At 39.2% G+C, this 23,741-nt stretch overlaps 2 protein-coding genes across 3 annotated transcripts; one reads left to right on the forward strand and one right to left on the reverse strand.

Moving 5' to 3' along the window:
- Positions 1–15,265: 15,265 nt before the first annotated feature.
- On the reverse strand, positions 15,266–18,446 carry LOC107880103 (uncharacterized). 2 transcript variants are annotated; one of them, XM_008238872.3, is made up of 5 exons: positions 18,230–18,446; positions 18,115–18,141; positions 17,745–17,867; positions 16,930–17,161; positions 15,266–16,786 (listed from the first exon to the last, which is right to left on the reverse strand). In XM_008238872.3, exons 1-5 carry the CDS (start codon positions 18,286–18,288, stop codon positions 15,620–15,622), a joined length of 1,608 nt encoding a protein of 535 aa, XP_008237094.3. In that variant the 5' UTR covers positions 18,289–18,446; the 3' UTR covers positions 15,266–15,619. The 2 variants fall into 2 exon arrangements, with proteins under 2 accessions (XP_008237094.3, XP_088911329.1); XM_089055203.1 differs by lacking the exon at positions 18,115–18,141 and having other exon boundaries at positions 18,230–18,442.
- A 4,580-nt stretch (positions 18,447–23,026) lies between these two features.
- On the forward strand, positions 23,027–23,323 carry LOC148916383 (auxin-responsive protein SAUR19-like). The gene has a single exon (XM_089055118.1). It carries the CDS (start codon positions 23,027–23,029, stop codon positions 23,321–23,323), a length of 297 nt encoding a protein of 98 aa, XP_088911244.1.
- Positions 23,324–23,741: the final 418 nt, after the last annotated feature.

A 23,741-nucleotide genomic window follows, 5' to 3' on the forward strand; every position in this document is an offset into this window, starting at 1 on the left:
ACAACCCCCCTCTTTTAGTACCACGCCCAATGATCTCCTTGGTGAGAATATCCTGTAGCAAACAAAAATTTGGATAAATTAGTGCACAACAATTGAGTTGTTCAGTTGCCTGGCTCACAGACAGTAATTTATTGGACAAAGATGGAACGAGGAGAGTATTAGAAAGGGACAGAGAAGGTGAAAGAGCGACAGTGCCAGCCCCTGTTACAGGATAGGTAACTCCATTTGCATTGGCAATACTTGTGCGGCGGGGTGTAGTGGTGTGCAAAAAATCATTCGGATCAAAGGTCATATGATCAGTGGCTCCAGAATCAATTATCCAACCAGAGTATCTCGTATATCGAAGTATGAAATGCATAACCGCAGATTACGAGACATCCGAAGCGCAGGATTATCGTAGGGTCTACTGGGGAACAAGGCTAATTGGGGTTCGGTAGAGACAAGAGCAGACGGCCGAATTACTAGCTTTCTCGAGCTTGAAAGGGCGGAGGTCCTCCCACCAATCAGATAACCATTCAGCTTAAAACAGGTGTCACGAGTATGTTTGGGATTGCCACAGTTCGTGCAACCACTTCCATCAGTCGGAGCCTTGGGACGGGAAGGTGGGATAGTTTTAGGAGGTGGCGCACCAGCAGCAGTAGCATATGATTGGATCCGAAGGTGGGCCGGAGTAGAGGAATTATGGGGCTGTCCGGCACGAGTAGGGGGACTGAGCGAGGCGCACTCTTTGCCGCTAAGCCAGCGCCAGTGGGTGCAGATGAACCCATCATCACTGCTTGTCGAACATCTTCACGGCGAACATAGGCATAAGCTTGGTCCACAGTAGGGAATGGAGTCATGTGAAGAACATCACTTCGGGCCTTATCAAGACGATCATCAAGGCCATCCAAAAATATGTAAACTCGATCTTTCTGTAGAATATCATTATACCGCTTGATATCATTTTCATACTCCATCATATTTGGACGACGGAAATCAATTTCTCTCCATAAGCTTTGAAGAGTATTGTAATAGGTTTCAATAGAGCCGCCACTTTGTCGCATACGGGAGACTCGTCGTTTGATCATAAACCTGAGAGGTGTCAGTGCCATCATAGTAAGTTGTGGCAATTGCATCCCACACTGCTTTTGCCGTCGGAAAATGAATGAAATTGCCAATCAAGCTCTGCTCTAGAGAATTGATGAGCCATCCCTTTACAATAGAGTTCTCGGTGCGCCAGCGAGGAAACGTTGGAGCGGTCAAAGGAGGTTGTGGAAGATCACCATTAATATATCCCAATTTGTCTTTGCCGGAGATATACAACTCTACAACTTGGGACCATAGGGCATAGTTGGTGCCATCCAACTTTATGCCAATCTGTGCAGCGGAAGCTTCATAGGTAATCGTCGTCGGAATCGCTGTCCGTTCGGGTTCAAGATCGCGTCCGATTCGAGGTCGGGGTCGCGTGAGTCGAGGTCGGGGTCGTCTTGGTAGGATCCTGAGTTAGGATCAAGTTCGAGGTCTGAGTTTGCATCTGCATTAGTTGAGCCACCTGGGCACTCAACTCGGCTATGGTTGGTTGAGAAGGAAAGGAGGAAGCAGTGGTGCTACCGCCATGAGGATTAGAAGAATCATCCTCCCCCATGGTAGCGGCTAGGGTTTAGAAACTAGAGTCAGCAATCCCAAGATCGCCGCTCTGATACCATGATAAAATATGAGAACTATGATAGAATATTTGTTTGTGGGAATTTTCTGTGTATTCTTCTCCTTGTAGGAGGTCATATTTATAATACAACAAAACCTGAATGGGCAAGTAAATAATAGATTCCTAAATCTATTTACAGTAGGAAATCAGGAATTAAAGTAAATCAATTACAATTATAATAGGAATCCTTAGTGTGTAAGGAAAGTAAGTCAATATCCACAAATCACGCCAACACTCCCCCTCACGTTGGTGCATAGATGTCGCCAATGCCCAACTGATCCAGTGAATTGTGGAATGCTTTACTGGAAATCGCCTTTGTCAAAATATCCGCCAATTGATCCTCGGATTTCACAAAAGGAAACTGAAACACTTTAGCCTCAAGCTTCTGTTTGATGAAGTGTCGATCCACCTCAACATGTTTAGTACGATCATGCTGAATCGATTACTGTGCAATGGCTATAGCAGCCTTGTTGTCACAAAGAGATTCATTGTGGATGTAGGTTTATACCCAAGTTCGATAAGCAACTTTTTAACCAAAGAAGTTCACAAATCCCTTTAGTCATACCTCTGAACTCGGCTTCTGGGATAAAGCTACTACATTCTTTCTTGCTTCTCCATGTCACCAAATTACCTCCCACGAATGTGAAGTAACCCGATGTGGATTTTCTATCTGTTACATTACCTGCCCAATCTGCATCTGAATAACCATCAATATTTAGATGACCATGCTTTGAGAACATAAGTCCTTTTCCAGGTGCAGACTTCAAATATCTAAGTATCCGAAGAACTGCATTCATGTGGTCTTCACTTGGAGAGTGCATAAATTGAGTGACAACGCTCACCGCATAAGCAATGTCTGGTCGAGTATGTGACAAATAGATCAATCTTCCCACTAACCTTTGGTATCTTTCTTTGTTAGTTGGAACTTGATCCGGATATTCTCCAAGATGATGATTTTGAATAATAGGAGTGTCCGCAGGTTTGCAATCTAGCATTCCTGTGTCTGTCAACAAGTCCAAGACATATTTCCTTTGAGATAGAAATATGCCTTGCTGCGATCGAGCAACCTCAATTCCCAAGAAATACTTGAGTCCACCTAGATCCTTCATCTCAAACTCAGTAGCCAAATAGTCTTGTAGCTGTGATATTTCCTGTTTATCATTCCCAGTAATAATCATATCATCAACATAGATTATTAATACTGTTACCTTCCCTTTCCGATGTTTCAAGAACATAGTATGATCTGAATTGCACTGTTTGAAACCATTATTCTTCATTGCCATGGTGAACCGTCCAAACCATGCACGTGGTGACTGTTTCAATCCATACAATGCTTTTCGTAACCTGCAAAATATTCCAGTCTGAGTAGTATTATATCCAGGAGGAATGTCCATGTACTCCTCTGCGAGTTCGCCATGTAGAAAAGCATTCTTTACATCAAACTGGTGTAGTGGCCAATCCAAATTAGCTGCAAGGGACAATAAGACTCTGACGGTATTTAACTTTGCAACTGGTGCAAAGGTTTCTTCATAGTCTATACCATAGGTCTGTGTGTACCCTTTTGCCACAAGTCTTGCCTTGTATCGCTCGATAGATCCATCTGCATTGTGTTTTATAGTAAACACCCACCTACATCCGATAGTCTTTTTTCCTCGTGGTATAGTCTGCAATGTCCAAGTCTGATTTTTCTCAAGAGCTCTCATCTCCTCTTTTATAGCTTGGACCCACTTAGGATCTTTCAATGCTTCGGAGACCTTGGTTGGAATCGGATAGCATGATGCACAAAAGCCTTGAGCGGTTCAGACAGCTTCTCAGTAGATACATGATTTGCAATTGGATACTTGGATGCCTTGTCAATATCAGGTGAATAACGGTTTGGTGGCTTCCCACGATTTTGCCTGAAAGGTAATTGATATCTAATAGTTTTATCCTCTAAATGCACAAGTCTAGTAGGAGTATTTACCTCAAAGATATTCTCAGGAGATTGGTCCGTTGGTACTGTTGAGTGAGAGGGGGGTCTTCATCTTGTTGTTCTGAGTTGTCTGTAGGAGTATGACTCGAATCAAAAACAGCTTTGCAAGGGATAGGCGATTGATCGTTGTTTGGCAGAGGGCATTCGCACGTGCCAGACTCGGGACGATCGATTGTTATTGTTTCTTGGCCGAGAGCAATCTTTGTGCATAGATGAATATCTTCGTTTTCCAAGCTGCTCCAATTGAGCTCTTCACTCGGTATCTCCCCCTGAAGAGTAGAATTGGATGCTGGGTCATAGAAAAACATCTCCGATTCTAGAAAAGTGACATCCAAAGTGACGTAGGTTCGCCGGGTATGAGGGTGATAACATCTGTAGCCTTTCTGATGAGTGGCATAACCCAAAAAAACACAACGAAGCGCACATGGATCAAGTTTGCTTCGTTGATTTTTGTGGAGATGAACGAAGGCCACACAGCCAAAAATGCGAGGGGTAAGCACCAAAACAGAGGGTAGAGGCCCATGTTGCGCCAGCACTTGTAATGGAGTTTTGAAGTTCAAGACCCCAGATGGCATGCGGTTGATAAGGTGGACAGCAGTGATGACAACATCATCCCAGTGATGACGAGGAACATGGCCACCAATGAGAAGAGCACGGACAGTTTCAAGGAGATGACGATTCTTCCGTTCGGCAACACCATTTTGTTGTGGTGTCTGGGGACAAGTTGTCTCATGAATAATGCCATGTGTCTGGAAATAAGTCTGAAAATCATGATTGACAAATTCTCCACCGTTGTCAGAGCGAAGAATCTGTATTCGAGCATTGAACTGTGTTTCCATCTGTTTATGAAAGGATTGAAACAGGGAAAACAATTCATTCTTATTTTTCATCAAATAAAGCCATGTCATCCGTGTACAATCATCTACGAATGTGACAAACCAACGAATACCGGAATGAGTAGAAATAGGTGAGGGTCCCCAAACATCAGAATGAATTAAAGCAAAAGGAATATTACTTTTATTCATACTTAAAGGATAGGATGCTCTGTGACTCTTGGCTAAAATGCAAGTGTCACATTTAAAATCTGAGTCTTTAAATACAGAAAACAACTCGGGCAATAAGTGTCTCATATAACCAAAAGATGGATGCCCCAAACGTCGGTGCCAGAGCCAAATCTGTCGGTGCTTGTCATCAGACGGATGCTTTACACTATTGGCACGTCCCATACTGAAGTCCTCCACATAGTACAACCCCCCTCTTTTAGTACCACGCCCAATGATCTCCTTGGTGAGAATATCCTGTAGCAAACAAAAATTTGGATAAATTAGTGCACAACAATTGAGTTGTTCAGTTGCCTGGCTCATGACAGTAATTTATTGGACAAAGATGGAACGAGGAGAGTATTAGAAAGGGACAGAGAAGGTGAAAGAGCGACAGTGCCAGCCCCTGTTACAGGATAGGTAACTCCATTTGCATTGGCAATACTTGTGCGGCGGGGTGTAGTGGTGTGCAAAAAATCATTCGGATCAAAGGTCATATGATCAGTGGCTCCAGAATCAATTATCCAACCAGTAGTATCTCGTATATCAGAAGTATGAAATGCATAACCGCGATTACAGAGACATCGGAAGCGCAGGATTATCGGTAGGGTCTACTGCGGGAACAAGGCTAATTGGGGTTCGGTAGAGACAAGAGCAGACGGCCGGAATTACTAGCGATTTCTACGAGCTTATGCGGCGCGAGGTCCTCCCTCAGGGATAACCATTCAGCTTAAAGCAGTGTCACGAGTATGTTTGGGATTGCCACATTCGTGCAACCACTTCCATCATCGGAGCCTTGGGACGGGAAGGTGGGATAGTTTTAGGAGGTGGCGCACCAGCAGCAGTAGCATATGATTGGATCTGAAGGTGGGCGGAGTAGAGGAATTATGGGGCTGTCCGCACGAGTAGGGGGACTGAGCGAGGCGCACTCTTTGCCGCTAAGCCAGCGCCAGTGGGTGCAGATGAACCCATCATCACTGCTTGTCGAACATCTTCACGGCGAACATAGGCATAAGCTTGGTCCACAGTAGGGAATGGAGTCATGTGAAGAACATCACTTCGGGCCTTATCAAGACGATCATCAAGGCCATCCAAAAAAATGTAAACTCGATCTTTCTGTAGAATATCATTATACCGCTTGATATCATTTTCATACTCCATCATATTTGGACGACGGAAATCAATTTCTCTCCATAAGCTTTGAAGAGTATTGTAATAGGTTTCAATAGAGCCGCCAGTTTGTCGCATACGGGAGACTCGTCGTTTCAGATCATAAACCTGAGAGGTGTCAGTGCCATCATAGTAAGTTGTGGCAATTGCATCCCACACTGCTTTTGCCGTCGGAAAATGAATGAAATTGCCAATCAAGCTCTGCTCTAGAGAATTGATGAGCCATCCCTTTACAATAGAGTTCTCGGTGCGCCAGCGAGGAAACGTTGGAGCGGTCAAAGGAGGTTGTGGAAGATCACCATTAATATATCCCAATTTGTCTTTGCCGGAGATATACAACTCTACAACTTGGGACCATAGGGCATAGTTGGTGCCATCCAACTTTATGCCAATCTGTGCAGCGGAAGCTTCATAGGTAATCGTCGTCGGAATCGTTGTCTGGTTCGGGTTCAAGATCGTCGTCTGATTCGAGGTCGGGGTCGTCGTCAGTCGAGGTCGGGGTCGTCTTGGTAGGATCCTGAGTTAGGATCAAGTTCGAGGTCTGAGTTTGCATCTGCATTAGTTGAGCCACCTGGGCACTCAACTCGGCTATGGTTGGTTGAGAAGGAAAGGAGGAAGCAGTGGTGCTACCGCCATGAGGATTAGAAGAATCATCCTCCCCCATGGTAGCGGCTAGGGTTTAGAAACTAGAGTCAGCAATCCCAAGATCGCCGCTCTGATACCATGATAAAATATGAGAACTATGATAGAATATTTGTTTGTGGGAATTTTCTGTGTATTCTTCTCCTTGTAGGAGGTCATATTTATAATACAACAAAACCTGAATGGGCAAGTAAATAATAGATTCCTAAATCTATTTACAGTAGGAAATCAGGAATTAAAGTAAATCAATTACAATTATAATAGGAATCCTTAGTGTGTAAGGAAAGTAAGTCAATATCCACAAATCACGCCAACACAGCCTGGTTCCTTGCTTTCGGTGCCTCAATTGCATTCTTGAGGTTTTTACTGTCTAGGTCGGAATTAAAAGTCCACCCCTTCTGGACTCTATGCAAAGGTGGAGTCTTCAGAATATTTCTATCTGCTACAACCTCAATGGCTTTTTCTTTAATCTCCATAGCGGCAAATTTGATGTTTCCAGTCCCAGTCAGATTATGCTTTGCCTGGATAACCAACAGATGCAATGAAAACAAGGTTCAAAAGGAACAATTGTTGTTGTATTGTTTACAACAATTCTCTACGATGAAACTATTTTCAATTCTTTTATATCAAAATTTGACCTTGCTCTCTCAAACTAAGCAAAAGGTGGAGCGAGGTATCATATCAGAAAGTATTACAATGATTCATTTAACAACCAAAACTGAATTTGTGCTTTCCCACAGTTCAAAGCATTGAAGCAAGAATTCATGAATGCACCACGTGCATACAAACGCAGGTATATTCTAGAACATACATTTACTTCACAGCGATATTGCATCTAACATAAAACATTTTCTTCACAAAAAAAATTTGACTGACTTACCTTGCAAGCAACAATTCTTTCCAAAGCTTCAGGTCCATTCTCCTGCATATATCTCTTGAGCTCAGCAAGAAAGCTTTCTCTGATACACGACGACTCATTCCTCCGCTTGTTGAACCAGTTGATAACAATTTGGGGGTCCATGGTGAGGCATGGACAGATAAGGTGTTTATAGACATAAACAGCACCATCAAAATGAGGTATCACCAAGCAGTAGACAATCATCCTAATGTATTGCCACAGCAGGAGCCTAACAGGTCAAGAATTAGCAAATGCGAAACATAAATAGACGAAACAGATACTGTAACCTAATAGCCTCCTCATGATCATAGCACATTGAAAAGTTGTAACAAATTTCAGCTATCAAAAAGAACCTAACTGATATTTTAACTCGATGGGGTATTTAGTTGCATTAAAAAGAAAAAAAGTAGAAGGTTTTTTTGTAGATGTTCCATGGAACTATGGACAATAAATGTGATGTAATATTTGGTGAAACAAATAGTCTGAAGCTGAAGGCACAAAATATGCCACAATCATTTTGAAAAAAGAAAAAGAAAAACTTCAAAATTGTTTGTGAAACTCTCTATTTCTTCTCAATAGTACGTATTTCATCGGTTTAAATGTGTTGAAATGTAAGTAGTGAGCTGATAGGAAATGGAATTAAGCCTGGTCAGCTAATGGTGTATTCTCTTAGTCAATAAAAATGACTGGTGTTAGGCTTTAGTAGTAAAAGGCTTATAAGCCACGTGTAATGTTTTTATTAAGCAGTTATAGATGAAGGGCTGAGATACAAAGTGATGTAATTGTATCCAGCTAGACATATAGCTCACAGATAGTGTGCTCATTTAGTAAGACAGAACAGTGCAATAGAAAAAATACATATGAATTGATTCATTCTCTGCTCTCTCTTATCTCTGCATTCTTTCTTCTCTCTCAACCTATTCAAAACTCTAACATGGCCTCAGAGCCAGGTTGGATCATTTATATCTGGGCGTAATCTGTGAAGGCACTGAGCTCAATCAAGCTCACCAAGCTCTGTGAAGGTTGCGGCGTTAGCATCCGAGAAGAGAGATCAACCGATTCGGACCAAAGGATGTCTGGTGCGGAGGCTCGGAGGTGAGGACTCAATTTTCTCGGTGAGAACTACGAGTTACGGAGGATTAAGATGACAACGATTTTCAAATCGCTTGGGCTATGGAGTCCGATAGAAAAGGGATTCCAACTCCTGATTGAAGAAGAAAACGGTGAAGAGGCATCAAGAAGAACCTGATGCAGAGATGATCGCTGTGCTCATGAGGACACGAAGGCTCTGGGCATCATCCAAAACGCGATTCGGCGGATCTTCCTCGGATTGCCAACGCTGACTCAGCCAAGATGGCGTGGAATTTGCTTCATGGTGAATATCACGGTGGTGATCAAGTCAGGTCAGTGAAACTTCAGAATCTCAGACGAGAATTTGAGTATATGAGAATGCGTGAAGGTGAACAATTAACTGCATACCTTACTCGATTAAATGAACTGATAAATCAAATAAAAACGTTTGGAGAAGTGTTATCAAACGAGAGGTTGGTTCAAAAGGTGTTAATCAGTCTTAGTAGAGTATATGATCCTATCTGCTTGGTGATTGAAAATACAAAGAGTTTGGAGACTATTGAATTGCAGGAGGTTATTGCAATATTGAAGAGTCAAGAGCAGCGGTTTGATATGCATAATGTGGATATAGTTGAGAAGGCATTTGGTTCTTTCTCAGTTGAAACAAAAGGGCAGAATAAGAATGGTTCTCAAACTGGTTCTGCTAAGTCTCAGAAAAATTGGAAGTCGAATAACAAACCATGGGAGTCTAGGCAGAAGCCACAACAAGTCTGGTGCTGCACATACCTCAAATGGATCACAATATGTGCATCAAGATGGAGTGAAGCCTCAATGCAAAGTTTGCTCGAAATTCCATTTTGGGGAATGTAGATATAAGGGCCAATCTAAGTGCTATAAGTGTGATATGTAATAACCCAAACCTAAAATTAATATTTAATTATTAATTTATTTGAGAAAAAGACTAAAATACCCCTAGAATATTTTATTAGTTTAAAAGTTGACTTTTTGACCGGGAAGGAATTTGAGGATTCCAGTTGTACTATTGCGTAGAGCGCGACAAAACGAGTCCGTAGACATGTAGTGGACTCAAAACGGAGTTGTAACGAAGGAGTTACGAGCAAAAGAAGTTCAGTGGCATAACCGTAAATATCTCGAACTTCAAATTTTATAAACCCAGATTTTTCTGGGTTTCGGCAGAGAGAACGAGCCGACTTTCTGAGCTGATTCCTCTCAGCTCCGACCCCCGATTCAGGCAATACCAGTGCCAAATGAACCAAGAAACTTCCCTCTTCCAACCCCAGCCCTTCTCCGCCATGATCTGCCGCCATAGTCGCCGGAAACAGCCACGAAACAGGCGGCGCTGGACAGTTTTTGACAGAACTTCCAAGCGTTCGTTCTCCGTCGTCCGGCCACCAAATCGGACGAGTGAGGTATGGTTTTCTAGCTATTTTTCATGCTCTAGCTGCTGGTTGGGTAGGATTTCAGAAATTTCTAGCGTAAATAGCTCGATTTACGAGTTAGGTTTCAGCCGGTTTTCGAGTCACTGTTCCGGCCATTTCCGGCCACTTTTTGGGGTTGGTCCAAGAACAAAAGTGGTTCCAAATAGGGTGTTTTACCTAGGATAGGAGTCTTGAACCGAGATGTTGAGATTTTCCGGCGAGGCGTTATCGCTTTAGGCACCACGCGCTGCCAGCGCGTGTGGCGGCGTGGGCAGCAGGGTGGGGACCACAGTCAGTTCTAGAGTGATCTCCTAGTCCTCACGAGCGCATAGGATTTCGCGGATCTTAATTCGGATAACGTTTGAACCCCGAACGGATCTCGCCTAGTATGCGATTTCCGGGTTCTATACGTTTGAACCGTTGGATCGTAGTCAATTTCAAGTATGTTGATCTAGGTATTTCCAAGATCGTATAGTATTTGACGGATCGTAAAACGGAGTCCCGGATACTCCAGAAATGTCAGCCCTAGAGTATGTTTTACGGATATTTAAACCAGTTACAAAATAACGAACTAGTTGCAGGTCAAGAACAAAGGAAAGAACTACGTGTGGCTTGATCCTCGAGAAAGCGTAGGCAGCCTCGATTATTAGGCGCAGCCACGAGTTAGGGCTCGGGGTTTATGTTATTGTTTTGGGTATTTTTCGTCTTTTACGATCCACGATACAGTGTCGATTTAAAGCGGATTTCGACACGGATTCCAAAGTGAAATTTGGGTCGGGTCGTTTCATGATAGATTTGGACATTGGGCTAGAGATTGTACTGCAAACAAAGGAGTGCAAAAAGCAAACAATGCAAGTCAAGTAGAAGTAAAAGGAAATCTGTTTTTTGCTAATTGTGCAATTTCAGAGAAGAGTGCAAATGGAGAATGGTATGTAGACAGTGGCTGCAATAATCATATGACTGGGAACAAGGAGTTGTTAATTGACATAAATCTAAGTGTCACAGGCAAAGTACAAATGCCAACAGGGGAGCTTGTAAGCATAGCTGGCATGGGCACTTTAGTGCTTGACACAAACTCTGGTACAAGGTTTATCAAGGAGGTCATGTATCTGCCTGGTTTAAGAGAGAACTTGTTAAGTGTGGGTCAAATGGATGAACATGGTTACCATTTGGTGTTTGGAAGCAATATGTGCAGTATTTTTGATGATGCTTCACTGGAAAACCTTATTATGAAGGTGGAAATGAGAAAGAATAGATGTTATCCATTGTCTTTGTCTTCAAATGCCTATGTTGCATTAAGAGCTGGTGTGTCTAACTTTACTTGGATTTGGCATATGAGAATGGGGCATTTACATTTAAAAGGGCTGAACCAGCTCAAGGAAAATGAGATGGTGCATGGTCTGCCACATCTGGAAGCTGTAGATGGAGTCTGTGAAGGCTGTCAGTTTGGGAAACAACATAGAGAATGGTTTCCTAAGAACCAAGCATGGAGGGCAAGTACACCCCTTGAGCTAATTCACATGGACTTGTGTGGACCAATGCAAACTGAGTCCCTGGCAGGTAATAAATATTTTATGTTGCTCATAGACGATTTTACAAGGATGACTTGGGTCTACTTCTTGAGATACAAGTCGGATGCATTAAATTGTTTTTGAAAATTCAAGTCTATGGTGGAGTTGCAGAGTAGTTACAAAGTGAAATGTGTTCGAAGTGATAGAGAGGGTGAGTTCACATCTTGTGAATTCAATAAACTGTGTGAAGATGGAGGAATTCAAAGACAGTTCACCATGGCTTACACACCCCAGCAGAATGGAGTGGTAGAAAGGAAGAATAGGATAGTGGTGGAGATGGCTAAGGCTATGCTTCATGAGAAGGGGCTGCCTTATTACTTATGGGCAGAAGCTGTACACACTGCAGTGTACATTCTGAACAGGTGTCCTACCAAGGCTCTTAGAGACAAGACTCCTTTTGAAGCGTATAGTACAAGAAAACCAGGTGTTGCTCATTTGAAGGTATTTGGCAGTGTGTGTTTTGTGCATAAACCAGAAGAAAGTAGACAGAAGTTGGATGCCAAAAGCACAAGGGGAGTGTTTGTTGGATATGAAACATGTGAGAAGGGCTATAGAGTGTTTGACCCTGCCACTAGAAAACTTATATTGTCAAGAGATATTGTTTTTGATGAAGGAGCAACCTGGAATTGGAAGGAAGCAACTGAAAATTCTGTGATAATGGTGAATGAAGAAGTGCAGCCTAGGAATACTCCAGTGGAAATGTTTGAGACACCTGCAGGAAATAGAAATTCTGGTTTCAGACCTTTAGACTTAGTTTCTTATAGAGGATCAAGCAAGGCAAGCAGCAAATTGGAAGACACTCATAACTTTGATCACACTCCTTTGAAATGGAGGAAGTTGGATGACATTTTGGCACAATGCAATCTGTGCACAATGGAGCCTGAGAAGTTTGAAGAAGCTGTGACGGATGAGTCATGGATGAAGGCAATGAAAGATGAGTTGAACATGATAGAAAAGAATGATACATGGGAGCTTGTTGACAGACCTATGGATAAACCAGTGATTGGGGTTAAATGGGTGTTTAAAACTAAGCTAAATCTGGACGGTTCAGTACAGAAGAATAAGGCAAGATTGGTGGCTAAAGGATACTCACAAAAACCAGGGGTGGACTACAATGAAACATTCACACCAGTGGCTAAATTAGACACAATCCGGACTCTAATCGCACTTGCAGCTCAGAAAGGTTGGCAGCTGTATCAATTAGATGTCAAGTCAGCCTTTCTAAATGGTGTCTTAGAGGAAGAAGTGTATGTAGATCAGCCAGAGGGATTTGTGATGAAGGGGAGTGAAAGCAAGGTTTACAAGCTGCACAAAGCTCTCTATGGCTTGAAACAGGCTCCAAGAGCTTGGTATAGTGAAATTGATGGTTATTTTGCTGAGTGTGGTTTCACAAAGAGCCAAAGTGAAGCTACTCTTTATGTCAAAGCAAGAGGTGAAGCAAGCATATTGATAGTATCCATTTATGTAGATGATATTGTCTACACTGGAAATGATCGAGAGATGTTAGAAGACTTCAAGAAGGACATGAAGGAGAAATATGAAATGAATGATCTGGGGCTCTTGCATCACTTCTTGGGAATGGGAGCCATTCAAACACCAACAAGCATATTCATTCATCAGAAGAAATATGCAACAACTCTGTTAAACAGATTTGGTTTGAGTGAGTGTAAACCGGTGTCTATTCCACTAGTTACCTCGGAGAAACTAAGTAAGGATGATGGGAGTGGTTTGGCAAGTGAAGAGCAATATAGAAGGATTGTTGGGAGTCTGCTGTATCTCACAGCTACTAGACTGACATTATGTTTGCAGCTAGTCTGCTTGCAAGGTTTATGCATTGTCCCACTAGCAAACACCTTGGAACAGCAAAACGTGTCCTTAGATATGTAAAAGGAACCTTGGATTATGGTCTGGAGTATGTGAAAGGAAAAGGGGCAGTTCTAATTGGCTATTGTGACAGCGATTGGAGTGGCTCAATGGATGATAGCAAGAGCACATCTAGATACGCTTTTTCTTTTGGGAGTGGAGTGTTTGCTTGGGCCTCAGTCAAGCAAAATTGTGTTGCACTCTCTACTGCAGAAGTTGAATACATCAGTGCCTCTGAAGCAACAACACAAGCTATTTGGTTGAGATTTGTCCTAGAAGACTTTGGAGAACTTCAAACAGAAGCTACACCTCTCCACTGTGACAACATTTCAGCTATTGCCATTACAAGGAATCCTGTTTTCCATCAGAAATCCAAGCATATTGATCGGAGGTATCATTTTATTAAAGATGCTTTGCAAGAAGGAACTATGGATTTGATCTATTGTCCTACGAATGAGCAGCTAGCAGATATCTTTACAAAGGCTTTGCCCAAGGATCGGTTCAGCTATCTTAGAGAGAAGCTTGGTGTGAAATCCGCTCACAACTTAAAGGGGAGTGTTGAAATGTAAGTAGTGAGCTGATAGGAAATGGAATTAAGCCTGGTCAGCTAATGGTGTATTCTCTTAGTCAATAAAAATGACTGGTGTTAGGCTTTAGTAGTAAAAGGCTTATAAGCCACGTGTAATGTTTTTATTAAGCAGTTATAGATGAAGGGCTGAGATACAAAGTGATGTAATTGTATCCAGCTAGACATATAGCTCACAGATAGTGTGCTCATTTAGTAAGACAGAACAGTGCAATAGAAAAAATACATACGAATTGATTCATTCTCTGCTCTCTCTTATCTCTGCATTCTTTCTTCTCTCTCAACCTATTCAAAACTCTAACAAAATGTACGTACTAAGAAATAAAAAGAGACATGGATGACCAAATCAATTGAGAAAATTCTGGGGGAAAATAAACAACTTTAGATCCACATTCCAGAAAGGATTTCAAAAAAATTTGGCTGCAAGTTCAGTTGAGTTTCTGTTTCCTACAATATTCGCGGTTCAGAATTTTAATTTCTTCCATTTGGTTAGAGACCAAAAAGAGCAATATGCAATTAATGTTCCCCAATGTTAACATTAATTGTGAGAAAATTGGCTCAGCTCAACTTAACTCAACTCATTCTCGTATAAATAAATAAATAAATACATATATATATTTTATAATAAAAAGAACGAAAGAAAAAGAAAAAAAAGCATACCATGCAAGTAGAGTAAAGCATTGAAGCGCAAATTCAAGAAGCACAAAGCCCATCTTGGGCTTCAGCGTTTCTGTTTGGTCTCTCTGTCCACCGGCGGGATTGGAGTTTGAAAGACTTGACGAAGAGAGACTTTGTGTCCGTACAGTGGGGAACTTAAAAACCTTAAACCTTAAACCTCAAAACCCAAGTTTCACTCTAGGGACTGGAGGGTCTTGCAGTCGCCTTCAGCAATTGTAATTTGTACGGTGCTTGCTAGTGACAAATAACCCTCCTGGTTTCATTTAATTATGAAATTGCCATGCTAGTGAAATGATATAAGCACAAAGCACAATACTCACGAAATAACCCTCCTCTGCATTTAGGTTATGTGAACTGTCTAAGAAGCCGAGTCAAAGGTTTAAATTCCATGACACCCTTGTAGTGTGTGTATAAAAAACCCAGCTTCTTGTAGTTTAGACTATCGCTTGTATTAAAAAAAGAGGTTAAGTGATTTGATTTAGTATAACCGAGTTTTTTGAGATACGCAATATTGGGGATTGGGAATTTGAACACAGAATCTCGGGTGCATAAGTAACTGCTCTTAACTACATGAGCTTCAAACCCTTTGCGATTGAGTAGATCGTGTAATCTTAAATAACTTGTTCATTTATTTTCTTCATAAGGCTTACCTTGTTTGTTTACTAAACAGGTTAAAAGGTTCAGTCATCTCATGCGATTAGCATAACACAATTATTAGTGCATTACACAAATTGTGCCATGTTACTCGTTTTATAAACCGCTAACATGATTTGGTTAAACTCGTCATAGCTTAACATGACAAGAACACGACCCATTGATACAAATTCCCACCCCTACAAAACACAGAGAGAACCCAGCCATTTTCTTTTTTTGTGACAGAAAAACGCTTCTCTAGGTCCAAGCAATGTCCTTCAAGTTTCCTACAAAGAGAAAGACAGAGCAGAAAGAAACACAAGCACACATCTCTCAAAATAGGATCTTGGTGAGTTATGTGAACTACCAACTCTATCTCTCCACAATCTGCATTCTAGTTGATAAACGCTCCCAGTGCTTCCTTCGACTAAGATGAGATGCCATGTCAAACTCAGTATAGCAGCTTACATCACAAACTTTGCACCATAGAGGGGGATCGTTCTTCCATTGCACTCTATCTGCATTCTGCTGTTGTTCCTGCACTTTGTCCTTATGCTTCTTCCCATTAAGATGAGATGCCAAGTGAATCTTACCAGAGCAGCCTACGCTACAAATTTTGCACCATAGAGGTGGCTCATTCTTCCTTGGATTCTGCGGTTCTTGCACATTTTCCTTGTGCCTCCTTCCATTGAGATGGGATGCCATGTTAATCTCAGAGCAGCGCACATGACAAATATTGCACCATAGAGCTGAATCATTCTTCCTTGGAGCCTCATTTGCATTTTGTTGTTGTAGTTCTTGCACATTTTCCTTATGCTTCCTTCCATTGAGATGAGACATCAAGTCAATCTTACCACCGCAGCCCACAAGACAAATATTACACCACAGACGAGAACCCTTCATCCTTAAAACTATATTTGGGTTCTGTTGCTGGCCTTGCACGTTTTCCTTAAAATTTATAATAATGTTCCTTTTGAGTCCATCGCCGGATACACCCTCCGCTGGCTTCTCTTTAGATTCATCAGAAGTTTTCGTAACTGAAGCTGGAATAGTATTTTCATGGCCTTGCACTATTTCATTAATAATAACCTTAGGTTTCCTCTCTTCCAATTCCGGATCCAAAGTTGCTTCACTTGGAGTCGTTACCTCACACAGAGCACGAGTCAATTCTTTTTGGACTTCTACTGAAGACTCAAGAACTTCTCTACCCGTTGCGACATCCATAGTCTTTACTTTAGCCTCCATGGCTGCAAATGTACTGTTTTCAATCTGAGTGAGTGTGGGCTCTGCCTCGCTCTTTAATTTTAGTGCGTCATATGCAGCCTTATGCTTTTGACAGTCTAGCTGGGAATTAACAGTTGTACCACTTTGTGTGGTTACCTGACTGATGGCACAAGTCCATTCATTCTGGGATTTCTTTGAAGGTGGAGTGTTCAGAACTTCTCTATCAGCTGCGACCTCCATGGCTTTTTCTTTAGTCTCCCTAGAAGTATATTTGCTGTTTTCAGTCCCAGTGAGATTAGGCTCCGCCTGACTAACCTACAAATGCAATGAAAATGAGCTTCAAAAAGAAAATTGTTGCTCAATTGTTTCCACTCTTTACGGCTGAAGCATTAGTTCAACTAACATCATCATAGTATCCGATATTTAATATCTTTCTTCACCAAATTTTACCTACTTACCTTGCAAGCAATAGTTTCCAAAGCTTCAGGTACATTCTCCCTTACATATCTCTCCCCATCAGCACAAAACAGCAACTCCTTCCTTCGCTCGTTGAACCAGTTGGTAACAATTTGGGAGTCCATGGTGAGGCATGGACAGACAACGTGTTTATAGACATAAAAGGCACCATCAAAATGCGGCATCACCAACCAGAAGACAATCATTATCCTAATGTATGGCCACAGTGGTAGCCTGACATGTCCAGAATTCGCAAATAGGAAACATAAATAGATGAAACCAACATTGTAACGAAATAGCCTCATTATAATAGCATATTGAAAAGCTGTAACGAATTTCAGCATTTTATCCAGAAGGACTTCAACTGATGTTTAACTAGGTAGATTTTAAATTTCTATAATTCTGAACACACAAGTGGAAGAAAAGTTTAAAAAGAGAAGGATACGAAACGAAGTTTCCTTACAGACATATTTTTCTGAAAAACATGAGTGATATGTGAGATTTGGTGGAACAAATACAATCTGAAGCTGAATGACAAATTACATGTATCTGATATTTTGAAATGAATTAGAAAAAAGCAATGAAAAGAAAATTTGAAATAATGCTATACTTTTAGGCATGTCTTCATCCGCATCTAAACAGAGCATGGTTTCTTCACATCGTCTGTGGAACTATTACAACTAAAAATAAGAAAATTTGGCTGAAAATTGAACTGATTCTCTTTCCTACAATATCAATCGTTCAAATTTTGATTTCTCTTATGTACTTGGCAAACAAAAAGAGCAATTTATGGAATTAAATAAAACAGGAGAATTACCATTCTAGGAGCTTCAAGAAAGTATTTTGAAAGAGCAAAATCAATGAGAAGACAACCCAATAAGTATTCAACTTCTGATTATCCGTAATGGAATTCGTTTCAATCGCCTTAATGGAACAACATCTGTCAAAAAGGAAAACAATCATCAACGAATACACCATCATCATTGTATCAACATGAACAATACAGCCTTAAGCCTACGGAAAAACCCCATTTCAAAATCTTTAAATCAAAGGTCACATTATTATTATCCTCATCATATCATCATGATCAAAATAATTATAAAGATACACATATAAAAAATAGAACTTTTTACAGAGTATCTCATCATCAGAAGAGCTAGATATGTATGTGTGGAAGAGAGGCTTACAGAGGATAGACCAAAGCAAGGAAAGGCCTACAAAGTAAATCACAAACAGCATGAAAACTTATCGTATTCTGAGAAAATTTGCTCAACTTAATGCTCAGAGTCAGAGAGAGCATACCATGCAAGAACATCAAAGCATTGAAGAAGAGAAATTCCAAGAAGACCCACAAAACCCATCTTGAGTTTCAGCTTCTCTGTCCTCTGGGATTGGAATTTGAAAGTCTTGGAGAAAGAAAGACCCCTTGTGAACCAAATAAAGATTTGTGTCCGTACAGTGCCTTAATGAGTAAGATTCACTAGGACTGGAGAGTCGACTTTTCGCTTTCTCCCTTTTTTTTCCTTTAATTGTGTGAGGAGGGGAATTCGACCTTGAATTGAGTTTTAGTACAAAGAAACGGAAGAGCCAAAACCATTTAAAAAAGCTTTTGGGAGAACTAAAACCATTTATGATTGTGTTTTGAAGAAAAATTTAAGGGCCGTTTGGTAACGTTTTCAAGGCACCGTTTTTATTTTCTACTAAAAATGTGTTCGTATGTCATTTTTATTTTCACTAAAATGCGTTTTTTGAAAACAAAATCAAGTTCATGTACAAAAACTGAAAACATCACATTTTCATTTGCATTTTCTACCCAGTGTATTGGTTTGATTGCTTTTTTTTTTGTTGGTATGATTTTTATTTTTTTTATTTTTATTTTTATTTTTTAAAAATTCAGTTTTTTCGCTCCACTTCATTATTTTATTTTGCTACACTAGTGTATATTAATTTTAAGATAAAATCATCATATATTATTCAATTTCATATTTATTTTAAACTAAAGATAATATAATTTTATAATTTTATATATTAAAACAGAAATTAGCAAAAAATTTACTTCAAACATTATTACAACCAACAGTAAGCTTCGGTTGAGGGATTCCTCAAATAACTTATTTGAAAGACACCCTTGTCACCATACAATGTATTTCATTAACCCAAACCGTCTATTTTATAGATATTCATTCGAATATCATCTTTGCAAAAAATCAATTAAATCCGATATAATTTGACTACTCAATTAAATTATTGAAATTTTAGTACTTTCTTGAAGCATTGTATTCATTAATTTTATATGACACAATTAGATGTCTAAACGGTTTTCGATTTATCAATGAAGACCTAAAATATAGATGGTTCGGATCATTGGAAAAAAATATTTGAGGGATCCCTCAATAAAAGAGGATGGTACAACCAATACGTGAAAAATATTACGTTTAACTTTCAATCAACCATCTCACAAATATAAGACTTTACGGATATTAGAACTTCCATACACGTGAATCAAGAACTAATCTTGAATAAATACAAATTAAAAATTAAAAAGAACCAAAGAATAATGAACAAATAATCAAGAGTACAAGTGTGCTAGTCGTCGGATACGAATCAAAAGTCAATAATATTAATAATAATCAACGAAAGCAGTGCATGTAATCTCTAATACTCCTTGAAATTCTCCAGCGACTTATGGAAGTCTTCGGCTGTACATCGAAGCACAAGAGGCCCTTCAATCTTTGGATCCAACACATCGGTTTGGGACTTCTCGATGAGTTTTTGGAAAGCTGGACGCGAGAGATACTTCAGAGGAACTTTGTATCTCTTTCCTTCGACGTACACGGGTATATGACCTTTCGGAACTACTCCATGCTTCTTAGAGTGTGATTTGCATAACTTGTTGATGAAAAACATGAGTTTTTCTTTGACGAGACTTGCAGGATTCATGGTAGGTATATGATTAATCAAAATATTATGGGATTTGATAATGAAAGAAGGAAGCTCTTCTACAGAGGCTTGTACCGCGTAAAAGAGACCAAATGAGAGTTTGGAAGAAATGAGAGTTTAGGGCGAGAATATATATATTGAGTTTTGGAAACTTGGAGAGTTTGCGTGTAGCTTACGTTTTAAGCTAGGGTTATAGGTAGCTTCAGGCTACTCTCGCATGCTATGTATCAATTAGTTAACCAAGTTAAGTTTTCGGCAGACCTTGTTAATCAATTGGATTAAATCATATTCCATGGCTGAGATCGTATAGTGAATATTTTTGTAATAAAAACTTAATTGTCTGGAGAATACAAATGCTACAAATTTTAAAGTTTTTTTTTTCCCGTCCAATCTCACCCGACATTGAAAAAAAATGATCTTTTCCCCTTCAAACTTATTTTGTCTCTTGCCGCTAGCAACAATATTTAGCTTTCGTGGCTTAAGTTCATTGACTAGGATCCAATAAAACAAGTTTTATCAACAAGCTTGATATATATATATATATATATATATAATTTGCGTTTGAATTACCTTTGGTTATTGTTTTTATTTTCCAATAGACATAATATGTCGAAACGATCCAATTAGATTCTATGAATGAAGACCTAGGTTTGGATTTTATTTTATAAATTTATATATATAATTTGGTTTGAATTACCTTTGGTCTTTTCCAATAGATTAATCCAATTAGATTGATTAGGTTTTTTTATTTTATAAATTTGGCTTTTCTTTTCCAATAGATTAATCCGCACATGCCGATTGGCTTTTGTCTTTTTTCTCTTCTTTTTTCAAAAAATTACATAGCTTGCTATTATTATTTTTTTAATAATAATATGACCAGGAACTAAATCTTGGCTTATCTGGATTTGTATTAAGCTGGAATGGCTATTAGCCATTTGATTGAAACAAAAGAGATGGATCGAACAGTAGTTTAAAATGAAACATATATGTGTATAAGAAACACATTTTTTAACACATATTTATGACACATTTCTAACCATTAGATCGATGCATTGAAAGCCATCTAAATTATCTAAGGATTGACAATGCATCTTGCAAGCCAAAAAAAAAAAAAAATCTTTACTTTTTCTCTTTATACAAGCGATAATCTACTTTAAACTAATCTAAGCTATAGGGAGGGAGATTCGAACTCGGCTGCAGAGTGAGAAGCACATCCGCACTAGTCAATTCAGCTAATAAGACCATGTCTACTCTTATCTTCACTTTGATATAACACTTTGTAATGCCTTTGTAAATATGGGCTTATCTAAGTTGAATAAAGTGTATTCTCCCAACTCTACTGAGTTTGAATCCCCTACTCTGCAGTTTAGATTAGAATATCGTTTGTGTATAATAATAATAAAAAACACTCATAATGTTTATTACACTTATTATTTGCAATATTTTAAGGGCAGTCAGGAGCCAAGTTGTATGAGAATTGTAGATATGGTGTTGATTAAAACATCAATGTTCAAACAATTAGATGTTATCATTACAGTTTGCTTCTAAATATAATTTTATCTGTCAGGTGATTGAGTCACAAATACTAATTAAGTGGGAATCGAACCTACACAACAAGAAGAGCACAACAAACTAATAACTTCACTGAACACATAGCCATGTAACTATGTTGCGCATTCACGAGCTTTCGTTGAGGGATTCTTAAATAAGTTTATTTAAGAAACATCCTTATAGGTAGGGCTCACTCCGCATTGTATTTCATCCAAACCATCTATTTTATAGATATTCATTCAAAGATTATCTCTACAAAAAATCACTTGAATGACCATTAAATTAAATTATTGAAATTTAAGTACTTTCTTGAAGCACCGTGTTCATTGATTTTGTTGGTCTCAATTTGATGCCTTAATGATTTTCAATTTGTCTGATTTTTTGCAAGGATGATTTATGAATGAAGACTTGAAAAATAGAAGGCTTGGATCGTTGAATAGTTCTCTTCCATTGAGGGGATCATTCAAATAATTTTATTTGAGGGACACCTTTAGGGTTCCCTACGAATTTTTTTTTAACAATCCAAACCATCTTATTTTTTAAGTCTACATTCATAGATCATTCTTGCAAAAAATTAGACAAAGTCGGAAACTGTTTTGACATCCAATTGTATCCTATAATATTAATGAACATGGTGCTTCAAAAAAGTAATAAAATTTTAATAATTCAATTGAGTGGTCAAATAATATTGGATTCAAGTGATTTTTTGTAGAGATAATCTTTGAATGATTATCTAAAACATAGATAGTTTGAATTAGTGAAATACAATATGGAGTGGGCCCTACAAAGGTGTCCATTAAATAAGTTTATTTGAAAGATCTCTCAATGAAAGTTCTCTATATAAGCTTATTATTAGAGGCAAAAAGCTCATCACTTTTTGCCCTTGGGCCCATCACCACGGCAAACCATCTTTGCGTTCTCTCCTTTGCATTTCTTGTTATATTCTGGGTGTAGGTGGGTTGTGCGGTGGAGTTGTGAACGAGTTGCTCGGCTGCTTGCATCCTCTTCCTTCTACCACTGCCATTTCTGTATATTATCACAAAACAATATTAATTAATTTCTTAATTTCTTATATTCTTCTTAATTATACAGCTTTGTAAGACTAACCCAACACAAACAAAAGAAGGTACATTTGGGATGTCATATCTAATAAAATTAGTGACATGATTAACTTTGGGGATCATACTCTCGTATGAGTTGTCTTGCAGTGCAAGAAATGATACAATCTCAACCATTTAATATGCTTTAATCCAATGATCAATAAAGTGTGTCAAAATGTCTGTAAAAGTGTACAGAGTTTACAAACCCAATATATGTTTCATTTTAAACCGTTCAATCCAGTTCGGTTGATTCAATCAAATGGCTAATAACCATTTTGGCGTTAATACAAATCCAAAACCCTAGCTTAAAACGTAAGCTACACTCAAATTCTACAAGTTTCCAATACCAATCCCATTCCATGTGGGCTAATATTTGGAAACCGCCACCATTCAGTATATATTCTTGCCTCTCACTGGGTCTCTTTTAACAATACCCGCCTCTGTAGAAAAACCCTTGTTTTCTTTGATTGATCATCACCGAATCTAAGAGAAGTAAATACCTACCACCATGAATCCTGCAAGTCTTGTCAAAGAAAAACTCATGTTTTTCATCAAGAAGTTATGCAAATCACACTCGAAGAAGCATGGAGTAGTTCCGAAAGGTTATATACCCGTGTACGTCGGAAAAGGAAAAGAACGAAAGAGATACTGTCTTCCTTTGAAGTATATCTCCCATCCAACCGTCCAAGAACTCATCGAGAAGTCCCAAGCCGATGTGTTCGATCCAAAGATTGAAGGGCCTTTTGTGCTTTCATGTAATACTAACACCTTCGATCAGTTGCTGAAGATCTTCAAGGAATACTAGATATATATTGCATGCACTGCCTTGGTTGAAGATTTTCGGACTAGTTCTTGATTATTTGTTCATTCTTTGGTGTACAGTTAATTTTTGTATTCAAGATTAGTTCTTGATTCACTTGATTTTTTTAAAAAAACCAAAATGAGTGAAGATGATGATTTGGCCACTCAGCCACGACAGGGGTGGGGAGGAAGCTAAGGAAGAAGGAGAGTTTGGTCAACCATTTAAAATCCAAGAAATTACTTAACTAATAAAAAGGTTAAAAAGAAAGCAATTTATTAGATAAGGATAATATGGAATTAAAAAAAGAACAAACTATGTAAGTTTCTGAAATGAACTTAGAAAAGAAGAGAAAAAAATGACAATTAGCATGCACGAAACGCGTGCCCCGATTTTAGTAATAATTGCGCGTGCCACGGATGCT

Source organism: Prunus mume, linkage group LG6 (genome assembly GCF_029339155.1).
Source record: "Prunus mume cultivar Tortuosa linkage group LG6, ASM2933915v1, whole genome shotgun sequence".
NCBI lineage: Eukaryota > Viridiplantae > Streptophyta > Magnoliopsida > Rosales > Rosaceae > Prunus > Prunus mume.